Source organism: Marmota marmota, unplaced genomic scaffold (genome assembly GCF_001458135.2).
Source record: "Marmota marmota marmota unplaced genomic scaffold, marMar, whole genome shotgun sequence".
NCBI classification, from domain to species: Eukaryota; Metazoa; Chordata; class Mammalia; order Rodentia; family Sciuridae; genus Marmota; species Marmota marmota.
This window is the reverse complement of record NW_026000169.1, coordinates 7,350,201-7,365,393: the sequence shown is the minus strand read 5'-3', so window position 1 is coordinate 7,365,393 and position 15,193 is coordinate 7,350,201. Positions and strand designations below refer to the sequence as shown.

Genomic DNA, 15,193 nt, shown 5'->3' with positions numbered 1-15,193 from the left:
ATTTTTTAAAGAAAATTGCTCAAATTAAAGAGTTGGTTATGTTATATTTACAGAGCTTACTGATATATGTAATGTTCATGATCTGAACTCAAAATTCAGTTTTCCTAAAAACAATGAATTGGCTTGATTTCTGGTATAAAGTATTCTGAATTACATGCAGGCTGATTTTCCATACTGTGACTATCAATAGATTTCTCAGAATACCTATAAAAATAATAAAAATACAACAGTTTATTTTACTTATTTATTTAGTACAGGGGACGGAACCCAGGGGTGCTTCACTACTGAGTATTATATCCCCAAGTGCTTTTCACTGTTTATTTTGAACCATGGTCTTGCTAAGTTGCCCAGGCCAGCCTTGAACTTGCCTGCCTCCGCCTCCTGAATCGCTGGGATATAGGTGTGTGCCACAACACCCAGCACACCACAGGTTTTGTACAGGACATTTTCACCAGTAACTTTTCTCACTAGATTTTTTTTTTCTTTTTTTCCAAGAGAAAATAAGAAAAACACCATCTAGAAATGAAGTAGCAGAACCCACAAAACCAGGAGTGCAACCATACTTGGGGTGGGAAGCAGTGATGATTTTTACCTAATGCTTAGAAACAAATCTCTCTTCTGTAGCTACTGAGGAGAAAAATGTGGTTTCATAAAAAGTTTTCCTAAGAAAGAATAAGCACTATGAGAAAATAATAATTTACCCCTTCTAATCATTCAGGTTAGTCACTCCTCCTTCAAGATCAAAACACTAAAATCATCACTTAAGTTTCAAAAATGATGAAAAGAGCCACTGAACTTCTATGCAATGCAGACCTCCACTGTTATAATAAATATGAAGAATACCAAACTAAAATCTGGAGTATAGCTTGGTGATAAAGTACACATTCAGAATGTGCGAGGCCCTGGGTTCAATCCCCAGCCCCAGACAGACAGACACACACACACACACACACACACACACACACTCACTCTCTCTCTCTCCCCGCCCCAAAGCACATGTATAATTCATTAGAATAAGGGAAATAGCACTTTTGTTTATTTCTTCATTTCTTCCTTTTCAATATTCCTTCTAAGCAATTCCTTTCAATGTGTGTTAATATTACCTACAATGTATAAATTATGTATATTACAGCTGTGTACAGTCCATGCATTTTTCAACTGATAAATACATAATCAAAAACTATGGATAGGCAATTGGATATAGTGGTGGATCCTGGGGAGCAGTAGAGTGAAAGGAGTGAAAGGGTAAACATTTTTACCCCTCCGAGTGTCTAACTCACCTGGAGGGGTAAAAATTTTTCCATTATGGCTTATTCAAAGACAAGGACCAATGATGAAAAAATTACTTATCATATATCCTAGTGTCAAGGAAATCTCAGATAAAATATCTAAAGAGGAGATGGTGAGATGGTTAAAGATGACTGTGAAAACTTTCAAGGACATGAACTAGGACTCTGAAAAAGAAAAGGAGCTTTATCTAAACGTAGCTTTACATCTTGCTTCAGATTGTTTCCTTAAGCATCCTGATAAAGATGTTCATTTACTAATGGCCTGCTGCCTTGCCAATATTTTCAGGATTTATGCTCCTGAAGTTCCTTACACATCCCCTGATAAACTAAAGGATATATTTATGTTTGTAACAAGGCAGTTGAAGGGGTTGGAGGATACAAAAAGCCCATAATACAATAGATATTTTTATTTACTTGAGAACATTGCTTGGTCAAGTCATACAACATATGCGTTGAGTTAGAAGACAGCAATGACATTTTTACCTAATTATACAGAACATTATTTTCAGTTATAAACAATGGGCATAATCAGAAAGTTCATATGCACATGGTAGACCCCATGAGCTCTATTATTTGTGAAGGTGATACAGTGTCTCAGGAGCTTTTGGAAACCGTTTTAGTAAATCTGGTGACTGCCAATAAGAATTTAAACAAGCAAGTATATGATTTGGCAAAGTCTTTACTGAAGAGGACAACTCAAACTATTAAACCATGTATTACCATTTTTTTAAATCAGGATCTGATGCTTGAGAAAATATCTATCAGTTATTTGTCAGAACATGTGTTTGACTTAATTTTGGAGCTCTACAATATTGATAGTCAACTGCTGCTCTCTGTTTTTCCCCAGCTTGAGTTTAAATTAAAGAGCAACTATATTGAGGAAGGACTCCAAGTTGTTAAACTACTAGCAAAAATGTTCAGGGCAAAGGATTCAGAATTGGCTTCTCAAAACAAACCACTGTGGCAGTGCTTAAGCAGGTTTAATGATATCCATGTACCAATCCACCTGGAATCTGTGAAATTTGCTAGTTGTTGTCTCATGAACCACCGATTTAGCAAAGGATTTAACAGAATATCTTAAAATGAGGTTTCATGACTCTGAGGAAGAAGCTATTAGACATAATGTTATCATCTCTGTAGTTATAGTTGCTAAAAATGATATTCTTCTGGTCAATGATCAATTACTTAATTTTGTGAGAGAGTGAACATTAGATAAACATTGGAGAGTGTGCAAAGAAGCCATGATGGGATTTGCCCAAATTTGCAAAAAGTATGCTTTACAATCAATAGCTGGAAAAGATGCTACAAAACAGATATCAAGGATCAAGGAAAACGGCTACATATATTTTACCAAAACAGTATTGATGATCAATTACTTTTGAATGGATCTTTCCTCAATACATGGTTCCCTAAAATTTGCAAAATACAGAACAGATGAAGTGATTTTACTACTTGTACTTGCCACATTGGATTTATATGCTGTGAAGAAAGTCTCAAATGTCACACTCTTCTTTTTATCTTTTGCACTATTGGATTTTATGGGAAAGAAGCCACAAATAGCTGTATTTAAAAATGTAGACTACACAATATAAACATTGTTTAAAGGGTAAAGACACAATAAAATACACGACTATTTTTTAGAAATTTTGCCAAAATGAGATTAAGCAATTAAAAAGCAGAGCTAACTGACTGGGGGGGAGAGCTATGGAACATGCCAGACCGATGCCCAACCATAATCCCATTGGTTAAGGAGGTTGAAGCAGGAGGACCACACATTCAAAGCCAGCCTCTGTAACTGAGCAACACCCTAAGCAACTTAGAAAGACCCTGTCTCGAAATAAAAAAATACAAAGGGCTGGGGGTGTGTCTCGGTTATTAAAAGCCCCTGGGTTCAATCCCTGGTGTACACGCACACACACACAAAAAAAAAACCTTTGGAAAGCTGGGGATGTGGCTCACATGACTTGTCTAGTATGAGGCCCTGGATTTAATCCCCAAGCATCACACACACACACACACACACACACACACACACACACCCTTTGGAAATCATAAAAATAGACACCCTATGTTCCAGTGGTTATGTGTAAAAATGGTGATGTGGTTATGCAGACGAATATTCTCAGAAGATGTGTTAAGTATTTGATTCAGGACCACCCCCCTATCCCCCAAAAAAGATATAGGTAGAGAGATGAAGCAAACTATCTACTCCCATCTACTCAAAAAGCTGAGGCAGGAGGGTTGTTAAGTTCAAGGCCAGCCTGAGCAATTTAATGGGGATCTAGTTAAGAGGTAGAGAGCCCTGGGTTAAGTCCCTCGTACTATCAAAAAAAAAAAAGCCATGCTGAAGACTAAAACTTTTAAGCCAGATGTGATGGTACACACCTGTAATCCCAGCTACTCAGAAGGCTGAGTCACTGCAGCTTTGCATTAACAAAAATATTTCAAGTCAGGTATGGTGGCGCATGCCTTTATTTTCTGCTGAGTCAGGAGAATCCCAAATTACAGGCAAACCTTATCAACTTAGAAAGACCCTACCTCAAAATTTAAAAAAGGAGGAGGTGGGGACAGATAGTTCAGAAGTAAAGTACCCCTGGGTTCAATCCCCAGTACTGCAGCAAACGGAGGGATGGGGATAGGGGTCCATGTTTTAGAGATTAAAGTTATAGCCTGGATTTAGTATCTGGATTTTCTTCTATATCCCAATCAAATCCCAAGAGAAGAAGGTAAGGTGCAATCTTTTTTTTTTTTTCCTTACCCCTAGTTCACCACTGCAGAGAACTCGTTTTCATTACAGCTCCATTCATTCATTCATTCGTATCCACTCTGACTCATATTTCTTCGTGATAGATTGGCTAGCCAGCTGCAGCTGATATAAAGAGCTAAGAATGGTGCTAGACTCTGGGGTTTCAATCAATTCTTGCCCCAACACTTGCAAGCCTTATCATCTAATTATTTTCTATCCTAAACATAAAGGATGTATCTTATTACCTAGTAATTAAGCACATAACCATAGTACATACGTATTACAATGGACTGTAGGTACAGACTCATAGAGTATATTCGATTCTTTTGCTTTCACACATACTACACTTGGGAATTGATGTATTACTTAAATTTTACTGGACTTTCACCTTCACCATTTTTCAAATTTCCTAAAATGTTTCTTTTTAGAAATACCAACATGCCATGTTCTAAATTTTCTTCAGCTATAACAGAAGCAAAGCAGCCCTCAAAATCTAATTCTATACATTGCATATTCTAAGGTCATATATAATTCTATGGCTACTGCACATGTGTCACTGAATTCTCACACTGACAAACAGGTATCCTTCCTGTATATTTCTTTTAATAGAAACAGATAAACCAAGTTGAAAGACGGTAAAAATCGAATTTGCTTGAAAGGTAGAGATATAAACAGAATCTTTTAATATACACAGATTCTCAAGTGAAACACTTACGTAATGAGCGTCGTCTTTTGTTCTTTAATTTCCTCCTTTTGTTCATTCCAGCCTTAGAAGGAGATTCTTCTTTGGCCTTTGGCTGGCTAGAAACTTTTGAGGAGTTCTGCTGACTGAAGTGTGTGGGTACGTGGCGAGCTAGCCCTCCCTGAGAAGCAAAGCTGGCATTGCAGCCACCAACAACACACTAAATAAAAATAAAAGAGAAAAAGGACATCAGGGATACTGTTTAAGTGATGAGAATTAACCTAGCTAGTTAATACTTAGTATTTTCAGAAATAAATCAGTGCAATGGAAATAATTCTACAAAAGATACATGAGAGATTTCTTTCATAAAAGAAGTTCATTTTATACATAAAACAAAGCTATTAAAGATAACAATGTTTGTCAGTGGCACAAGTAGAAAATACAACTCAAGCTTCATGACTCACCAGTCCTACTACTCTTTCCACTACATGCAAGACAAAAAATGGTGGCATGTTCTTCCCAGAAATATCTGATTTTGAATTAATCACTTTTATAACAGGAGCAGGAAGTTATTTATCCCAACAAAAAATTACTGGGATTCCTAAATTTTTTAAATTTCTTACCTTAAGATATATGCTACTTCAAAAGCTTCACCAGCTTCCCTAATGTTCTATAGTGTTGTTACAGGTAGAAGAGAAATTTATTGATCTTTAAAGAATTTTCTTATAGCTAGGCATTTACTTGAGAGGCTGAGGCAAGAGGATTGCAAGTTTGAGGACAGCCTAGCAGTATATTGAGACCCTGTCTCAAAATAGAATTTGAAAACAACGACTGGTGATGTAGCTCAGTGGTAGAGTACATGCCTAGCATATACAAGGCCTAGGGTTCAATACCCAGTACTCCAAAAATAATGATTTTCTTATAAATTTGCTCAGTGTTGGTCTTTTGTGGGCCTTTATAAGTTCCATTAAATAATGCTTCTTCAGCCTTCTCTACTTGCAAGATTTCAATGAAAAGGACAACTATCCAAGTAACCTGGCAAATCTAACATTCTAGGAACAAATTAGAAGGTTCAGATATCATCAGAATTACAATATACAAATCAGCTACATTACTCTAGTTAGATCTTGGAATATAATTTTTCCATGTCTCTTATAACAAATGGCTCTCCATAATCAAATCGTTTTCCAAAATGATCCTCAAGCAGCAAAATCCACAACTGATACCAGGCATGGTGGCACACACCCATAATCCCAGCAACTCAGAGGAGGCTGAGGATCACAAACTCCAGGACAGCCTTTGCAACTTAGCAAGGCCCTAAGCAAAGACCCTATCTCAAAATAAAAAATAAAAGGGGCTGGTAGTATAAGCTCAGTAGTAAAGCACCCCTGGATTCAATGCCCAGTATCAAAACAAAAACAAACAAAAAAAAACACAGCTGGATTGATAACAACTTTTCTATTAATAAAATGGTGTTCAGTTTATTTAGTTTCTGACTTGAAAACCAAACAAACACCAAGCACATATATTTTTAAGGTTCAACACCAAACCCACATGCCTTCAGGTTCTTTCTTTTGATTCAGGTACCCTCTATCAGTTTAAATTACCAAAAAGTTCAACACAATCCTCCAGTAGAAATTCTAACTTTGTCACAAATTCCCTAAATCTGCCTAAAGTAAACAAGTGCTGATACTCCTTTGAGCCTATCCTTACACATTCACTGTCTATCTGCTGATCCCAACACATAACCTTCTACGCATTTTGAAGACATAAATGCACACTTATGAGTGACGATTTCTAGAAGGATCTTGTGAATCAAACATTTCTAAATACATCAACAGATATGAATAGCAATGTGCTTACAGATTGTGATAAAAATCAATGTGGGCTTAAACATTTCACAATGAGCTCCTTATACAGTGCCAATAATTATTCCATCTATTTTGACGTTTTGGGGAACTTTTAATAGCACTCCATATTACTGTTAAAAATCTTACCCATTTTTAGGTAAATCCTAATAAAAAGAAAAATACACCGTCATTGGTGTGGTCTTCAAATAACCTGCATCAGAAATGTTCAGCTATGTATTCTAACCATGAGAAGTTTAGAACCTATTGGTTATTGCCTTCTTAGACTTTTAAGAATTCACCAAACATATTCATAGAACTACACTGTTCACTACAGGAGCCACTAGTCAAAATAGCTATTGTAAATTTTAAAATTTATTTCATTGCAACTGATTTGTTACTATTATTTGTTGAGGTAAAATTTATATAGCATTTAGTTTTTAATTATTCTGTAGAAGATTAATAATCATCATCATCATATTGAAAAATACCAAGCTTGAAAGACTCACACTACCAAATCTCATCATTTACTACACAGACACAATAATCACTGTGATATGGTATTAGGAAAAGGACAGAAATACAGATAAATAAAACATTAGGAAAATCCACAATAGACCCACACAATATGTCAACTGATTTCTGACGAAGGAGAAATTCTAACTTTGTCACAAACTCCTTAAAGCCAATTAATGGAGAAAAATAGTATTTTCGAAACTTGTCTTTTTCCAAACAGAGCACAAGAACCTAGCAATGGTTACACAATTCTCAGGAGGTTGAGGCAGGAGAGCCCCAAACTTAAGGCAAGCCTTAGAAAAATTAACAAGATCCCACCTCAAAACAAAATTTTATAAAGGGCTAGAGATATAACTCAGTTATAGAGAGCGTGCCTACCACACATAAAGTTCTGGGATCAATCCCCTGTACTTGATGAGGGGAGGGGGAAGAAACATTGGAATATTTGTTTATATATAAAAAGAAAACAAAAACAACCTAAACACAGACCTTACACCTTTAACAAATATAAAAATGGTGCCAGGGCTGTGGCTCAGTGGTAGAGCACTTGCATGGCATGCGTGAGGCACTGGGTTCCATCCCTGGCAACACATAAAAACAAATAAAGGTATTGGGTCCATCTACAACTAAAAATAAATAAATAAATAAATCGAAATGGACCATAGACCTAATGTAAAATATAAAAATCATGACTATCTAAAAGAAAACAGGAGAAAATCTAGATGACTCAGTCTTGTAGAAAAATTTTGGATATATTATCAAAAGCACAAATAATTAAAGAAAAAAACTGACAAGATAATTGATAAGATGGACTTCCCCATCTTACAATTATTTTATCCATTACCTATCCTATTGCCTTACCCAAATGGTCAACCCCGCCCCCCCAGGCTTAGCCAAGTAAAACAGTTCAGGTACTAACACTGTTCAAGACCTTATTTGGGCAGGTGCTGCAGCTCAGTGGCAGAGTGCTTGCCTCCCATGTGAGAGGCACTGGGTTTGATCCTCAGCACCACATAAAAATAAACAAACAAAGGCATTCTGTTCATACACAACTACAAAAAAAAAAAGTTAAAAAGACCTTGCTTATAGGGCTGGGGTTGTGGTTCAGTGGCAGAACGCTTGCCTAGCATGTGAGGTACTGGGTTCGATTCTTAACACCACATGTAAATAAATAAATAATTAAGGACCACCACCAACTAAAAAAAAAAGAAGAAGAAGAAGAAGTAATTGCAAATAAAAATAATAATAAAAAAATAAATTAAAAAACAAGAAAAGACTTTGCTGTATTTGAGGGACAGAAAAAGAGGGGATCCAGAAGCCTGGCAACTTAGTTCTTAACAAAAAAGTGATCTCAACAAGGATCTATGCATAAAGGGTGATACGGGCATTTGAATCCTTCACTCCTACACACACAAAACATTTTTATCTATTTAATCTTCTTTTTAATAAATGAAGTATACTATCTCAAAGTATACACTTTTAAAGTGCATATTTAAAATTTAAGCAACATATGACTTTAAATTTTAAGTTGGATGTGGATTTTAGTTTAGTTAGAACACTTCCTGTAGGATGCACAGGGCTTTGGGTTCAAAACCCAACACTACAAAAATAATAATAATAAAATAAACAAAAATAATAATATATTTTAAATTACATGCATGGAAATGTGGCTTAATGGTAGACCACTTGTCTACCAAGCAAGAGGTCCTGGTTCAATCCCAGTACCATAAATATTTAATAATTAAAAATTATATTACTTAAATTATAACTTTATTTTAATACTAATGTAACATTTGGAATAACATTATGTAAAGTTAAATCTAAACATACATTTAAATTTGAATTTTAAATAACAATTTTAAAGTGTGCCATTTTAAACTGTACACTTCAGTAGAATATTTAGAGTCCTCAAAACGTGGTATAACTACTAATTCCACATCCTTGGCAACACTTGTTATTTTACCTTGTTTTGAATAACAATGTTTTAGTGAGTATGAGATGGTATCTCATGATTCTGAACTGCATTTTGGGAAAGATTTCTCTCTTTTTTTAATGTAATACCAAAGATTGACCCTGGGGTGTTTTAACACTGAATAGTATCCATAGCCTATTTTTCTGAGACAAGGTCTTGTTAAAGTTGCCCATATGATGTGGTGTCAACTTGAGATCCTCCTACCTCAGACTCCCGAGTGGCTGAGATTTCAAGTGCGCTCCACAGAGCTTAGCTACGACCAATTTAGTTTTTAACTTAAAATCTGATTTTTAACTTAGTTACTGTAAAATTTTAAGTCTATTTGGAACAACTTGGGTTTGTATACTTCAATTGGAAATAATGTGAAATTCAAAGAAAGTTAAATTGTTTAACATTTGAATTGACAAAGTTTTAAGTATAAATGGCCCTAATGAATTAATTTCCTACTGTTCATTTAACCATGATTGGCATATACTTATCGAGCATTTAAAAAGTACCCTTTCCCCCCCTTAAAATAAAATGGGGTCTCTCTTTCTCATTATGTTGCCCAGGCTGGCCTCAAATTCCTGAGCTTGTAATGTGCTTCAGCCTCCCAGGTAGCTGTGACTACAGGTGTGTGCCACCACATCACCCTGTGGCTAGTCTTATTTGAGAAGCGCTGTAAGTGTAGAATACACACCAGATTTGGAAGTGTTAGCATCCCTCTCAAAAAGTACATTTCATTAATGTTTGCACATGGATAACATTCTGAAATATTGTGTTTAAGTCAAAGACATTTAAATTTACTTTTGCTTTTTTTTTTGAGGGGTGGGGGGTACCTAGGTCCTCAGCATGACAGTCAAGTGCTCTACCATCAACATACACATCAAGCCCTTTTTCAAATTCTTTTTTTTAAGGCAGGTTGTAGCTAAACTGCCCAGTCCAGCCTCAAACTAGTGATACGCCTGCCTCAGGCTCCCAATTTTCTGGCATTTGACAGGTTTATGCCATCACACCCAGTTTCACTTTTCTCTTTAAACTATTTCCAGTGACACTGGAAATTTTTAAAATGTGTTTTATATATATTTCTATTAGGCAATATTACCATAGAATAAGCCAAGCAATGATTTTTTTTTTCCTTACTTCGAAAGTTCAGAAGATACCATCTCTAACCTTTCTTCTACTCTAAAATCATACATTGGCATGATGGCACATGCCTATAATTCCAGTGACTGGGAGGCTGAGGCAGGATGATTATAAATTTGAGGCCAGTCTCAGCAACTTTAGTTGGACCTATTATCAAAATAAAATAAAAAGAGCTAGGGGTACAGGCAGGTAGTAGAGCACCACTGCTTCATTCAATCCTAAGTTTTGGAAAAATAAATAAAACAAATATCTGTCTGCTGAATCTAATAATTCTGGGAATACACCATTAAAAAAAAAAGTTTTTGTCCTTGGTTTCAGTTCAGTACTGGTATAACTCAACAAACCTACTGAAAAACTCTACATTTCAAATATTAGAACAATTACTTGCCTACAGGTTAAGGAAGAGAAGACAGTAAAGGTTCAGATTCAAGCCCTATATTTTAATTCAGAGATGGTGGCTTTACCCACAATTATCTTTCCCAGAAAGCTTATACAGTCATTTTGTCCTGCACTACAAAGAACAGGCCCTGATAGCATCTAGAACTAGAAGAGTAAATCTAAGGGTATATTTTAATGAACAATGATTTGACACTCTGAAAATGGAATCAGTATTTAAAATGCTAATAGAGAATTATTTTTTCTTTGATTTTGATCAATCACAAATCTAAAGAAGAAAACAGAAAAGTATAATTTAAAATGAAAGAAAAACTGCTTTTATAAAACTTAAAATATATAATGGAATTTAAATACAAACTCCTTTCCTAAAAAATAAAATAATTTTAGGTGTCATCTATCAACATTCTACTTATTAGCATATATCCTTGAAGATGTGAGGAGAGTGACAAATCTGTAGCTTCAAATGACCTCAGTAGCTTCACTCTGCTTTACATAACCATTTCATGATAGTGAATATAGTTTTAGTGTTCAAATATTCATCTTACATTTTCTTTCACACATATAAAAATGCCCATGATTCAAGCTACAACACCTTGTGTTCTAATGAAAAAGCAACCTGTTTCAACCATTAAGAAAAAAAAGTGGTTGTTAGACATTCACTATTTTAAATGTTTTATCTCCTAAATCCATCAAAACATCCTACATATGTTGTTACCACAGAGGTCAAGCAACTGTTTTAAAATTTGGAACATGAAATTACTGGACTTTTTTCAAAAATTTATTCAAACAAAGTAATACTAAGACCATTTTTGTTATTATGAACACTGTTTTATTCAAAATTATATTCCTGAAAGTGCTATGATGTTTTACTATGGGATACTGGAACACAGAGCAGAAAGTAATGGATTCAAAAGATGTGGTATTATTAGCAGGTAAATCTGAAGGAAAATAAATACTCCAGGTAGAAATGTTGGTTTTAGACAAATATACTATAGCATTACAAGATAACATTACAGGAAACAAATGTGATAAGTACACAGGAATTCTATCTTTGCAACTTTTCTTTTTTGGGGGGTACCAGGAATTGAACTCATGGGCACTTAACCACTGAGCCACATTCCCAGCCCTTTTATTTTTTCCTTTGAGACAGTGTCTCCCTAAGTTGCTTAGGGCCTCATTAAGTTGCTGTGACTGGCTCTGAACTTGCGATCTTGTTTGCAACTTTTCTATGAATAAAAATATTGGGCTGGGGCTGGGGTTGTGGCTCAGTGGCAGAGCATTTGCCCAGCACATGTGAGGCACGGGGTTCAATCCTCAGCACTACATAAAAATAAATAAAATAAAGGTACTGTGTCCATCTACAACAACAACAAAAAAAAAATTAATAAAAAAATTAGTCTGAAATAAAGCTTTTAAAACAGGTATAAAGCACAGCCTATAAAAGCAAAATGACAATAAAATATGATTCATATGAAAACTATAAATAATGTGGTATGGCTAGAACACAATTTTCTATGAGGGGATAATGAGGGACTAAGACTAGAGAAGCAGGTAAATATTAAATAAGAAGATCATTTATGAATCATACATAATGGAAAGAAATTTGGATTTTCCTAGCCAGAGCAATTAGGCAAGAAAAGGAAATAAAGAGCATTCAAATTGGAAAAGAGAAGTTAAAACAATGCCTCTTCAAAAACCTAAAAACTCAACAGCAAAAACAACAGAACTATTAAAACTAACAAATGAATTAAATGAATTAAGTTGTAGGATATAAGACCAACATACAAAAGCCAGTAGCATTTCCATATTTCAATACTTAACTGGCTCAAATAGGAAATTAAGAAAGCAATTTCAGTTACAGTAGCTATGAAAAAATTAGATACCTAGGAATAAATTTAATCAAAGAAGTAAAAGACCTCCATAATGAAAACTATGACACGGAAAAAAAAAATGAAGGAGCACACCAAAAAAATGTAAAGATATCCCATGCTCATAGATTATAAGAATAAACAGATGCACAGGTGAAGTTTTATACAAACATCAGCCAAGAAACACATTGCCCTACTCAGTGTCCTATACTTTGATGATTTCTTGCAGTTTAACAGTATAGCCATAATTCACATAACCAAACTAATAAAACTTTGAAATAAGAACTAAAGAGACATAGATTAATGATTATACACACACAAGACCCTGCATTCAGGGATGAGGCTGTAGCTCAGGGGGGACTGCTTGCCTAGCATGAAGCACGGGATTTGATCCTTAGCACCACATAAAAATAAATAAAATAAAGGTATCGGTGTCCATCTAGAACTTAAAAATATATTTTTAAAAAAGGACCCTGCATTCAATCCAAAACTAATAACAGCAATAATAATTGCACACACACATGCATAAACAAACACAAGATCTTTTCCTTTTTGACACACTACTAACACCAAAAATTCTAATAACACAATCAATAAATGGGTAAAAGATCTAAACAGTATTTCTCAAAAGAAGAAATACAAATGGTCAAAATGAAAAAATATTCAATATCTTTGGTAATCAGGGAAATGCAAATAAAAATTACACAGAGATTTCATCTCATCCCAGTTAGAATCTCAATCATCAAGAATACAAATAACAATTGCTGACAAGGACGTGGCAGAAAAGGTATACTTATAAATTGCTGGTGGGAAGGCAAATGAGTAGAACCATTCCAGAAAGCATTATGGAGATTCCTAACAGACTAGGAATAGAGCCACCATATGACCCAGCTATCCCAGTCCACAGTATTTATCCCAGAAATCTAAAATAAGCATACTATAGTGCTATATGCATGCCAATGTTTATAGCAGCACAATTCCCAAAGCTAAGTCATGAAATCAGCCTAGGTATCCATCAACAGATGAACAGATAAAAAAAGTGTGGTGTATACAAACAATGAAGTTTTACTCAGCCATAAAAAATATAAAATTTTGCCATTTGCAGGTAAATCAATGTACTTGGAGAACATCATGCTAAATAAGTAAAATCAGCCAGACTCAAAAAGTCAAAGGTCATATATTTTCTCTCAATATGAGGAAGCCAGAAGAAGGGAGGTTAAAAAAGGAATATGAAAAAACAAAGGGGGGGAAGGGAGTCTCAGAAAAACAGAAGCAGAGTAGAGGAGGAGGAGGAATTGTAGAGAAAGGGAAGGCACAGGGAAATACTGGAGAATAAAATTTATCCAATTACGCTATGTCCATGTTCAAATATACCATAATGAATCCTGTATATATACAAAATATTATAATGTACTAATTAAAATAACAATAATAGAAGAGTGATCAGCAGAGCACAGTAGGTAGGAGATGGAGGAACAGAGAAAAAGAATCAAACTATTATGTGCATGTACAAATATGGTACAATGAATCCCACCATTGTATAATTATGATGTACCAATTAAAAAAGAAATACTATCATTAGGGCTGGGGAGTATGGCTCAGTGGTAGGGTGTTTGCCCAGCATGCACAAGGAATTGAGTTCAAAACCCACCACTGCAAAAAACAATAATGGATAAAAATTAAATAATAAACGCAATTAATGGGGGTAGGCTGTACCTCTGCAGTAGTGCAATGCCTAGCATGTATAAGGCCCCGAGTTCAATACCCAACACTGCAAAAAATAAAAATGGAAAATAAGGTTGAAGATGTAGTTCAGTAGAAGACTGCCTGCTTACCATGCATGATATCCTAGGTTTGATTCCTAGTACCTGAAAAAAGGAAAGTGAGGGAAGCGGGGATGGAGGGAGGGGGAAGGAAAGAAAAGGGGGAGGGGTAGGGAAAAGGGGGAAGAAGAAAGAAAGAAAAGAAAGGAGGAAGCGAGGGAGGAATAGGGTACTATTACAATGAATTATAAAATGTACATGTTTAATATGAAATACTTCCTGCATTTCGGTCCTGTGAATTGAACCAAGGGGCACTTTGCCACTGAGCCATATTAATAGATCTGTATTTTTTATTTTGAGGCAGAGTCTCACTAAACTTCCCAAGCTAGCCCTGAACTTACAAGACTCTCCTGTGTCAACCTTCCAAGAAGCTAGAATTATAGGCATACAACAACATGCCCAGCTACTCAATGTTTTTGATAAGACATGACTGTTAAGTAGTCTATTCTTGGTCTATTCCCTAAAGACCTAAAAAGAGCATGCTACAGGGACACTGCTACATCGATGTTCATAGCAGCACAGTTCACAATAGCAAGACTGTGGAACCAACCTAGACGCCCTTCAATAGACGAATGGATAAAAAAAATGTGGCATTTATACACAATGGAGTATTACTCTGCATTAAAAAATGACAGAATCATAGAATTTGCAGGGAAATGGATGACATTAGAGCAGATTATGCTAAGTGAAGCTAGCCAATCCCTAAAAAACAAATGCCAAATGTCTTCTTTGATATAAGGAGAGTAACTAAGATCAGAGTAGGGACGAAGAGCAGGAGAAGAAGATTAACATTTAACAGGGATGAGAGGTGGGAGGGAAAGGGAGAGAGAAGGGAAATTGCATGGTAATGGAAGGAGACCCTCAGGGTTATACAGTGGAGGGGGTAGAGAGAGAGGAGGGGAGGGGAGGGGAGAGGTGGGGAGGGGGGA

At 35.5% G+C, this 15,193-nt stretch overlaps 1 protein-coding gene and 1 pseudogene across 5 annotated transcripts in view; one reads left to right on the top strand and one right to left on the bottom strand.

Moving 5' to 3' along the window:
• The window catches only part of Aebp2 (AE binding protein 2), a 209,881-nt gene that overhangs the window by 149,064 nt on the left and 45,624 nt on the right, over positions 1 to 15,193 (bottom strand). For all 5 annotated transcript variants that reach the window (XM_048787270.1, XM_048787267.1, XM_048787268.1 and 2 more), the window contains one exon: positions 4,751 to 4,937. In XM_048787270.1, the coding sequence (XP_048643227.1) occupies positions 4,751 to 4,937 (187 nt within the window). The remainder of the gene's footprint in view (positions 1 to 4,750; positions 4,938 to 15,193) is intronic.
• Positions 1,306 to 2,892, top strand: LOC107152708 (annotated as a pseudogene).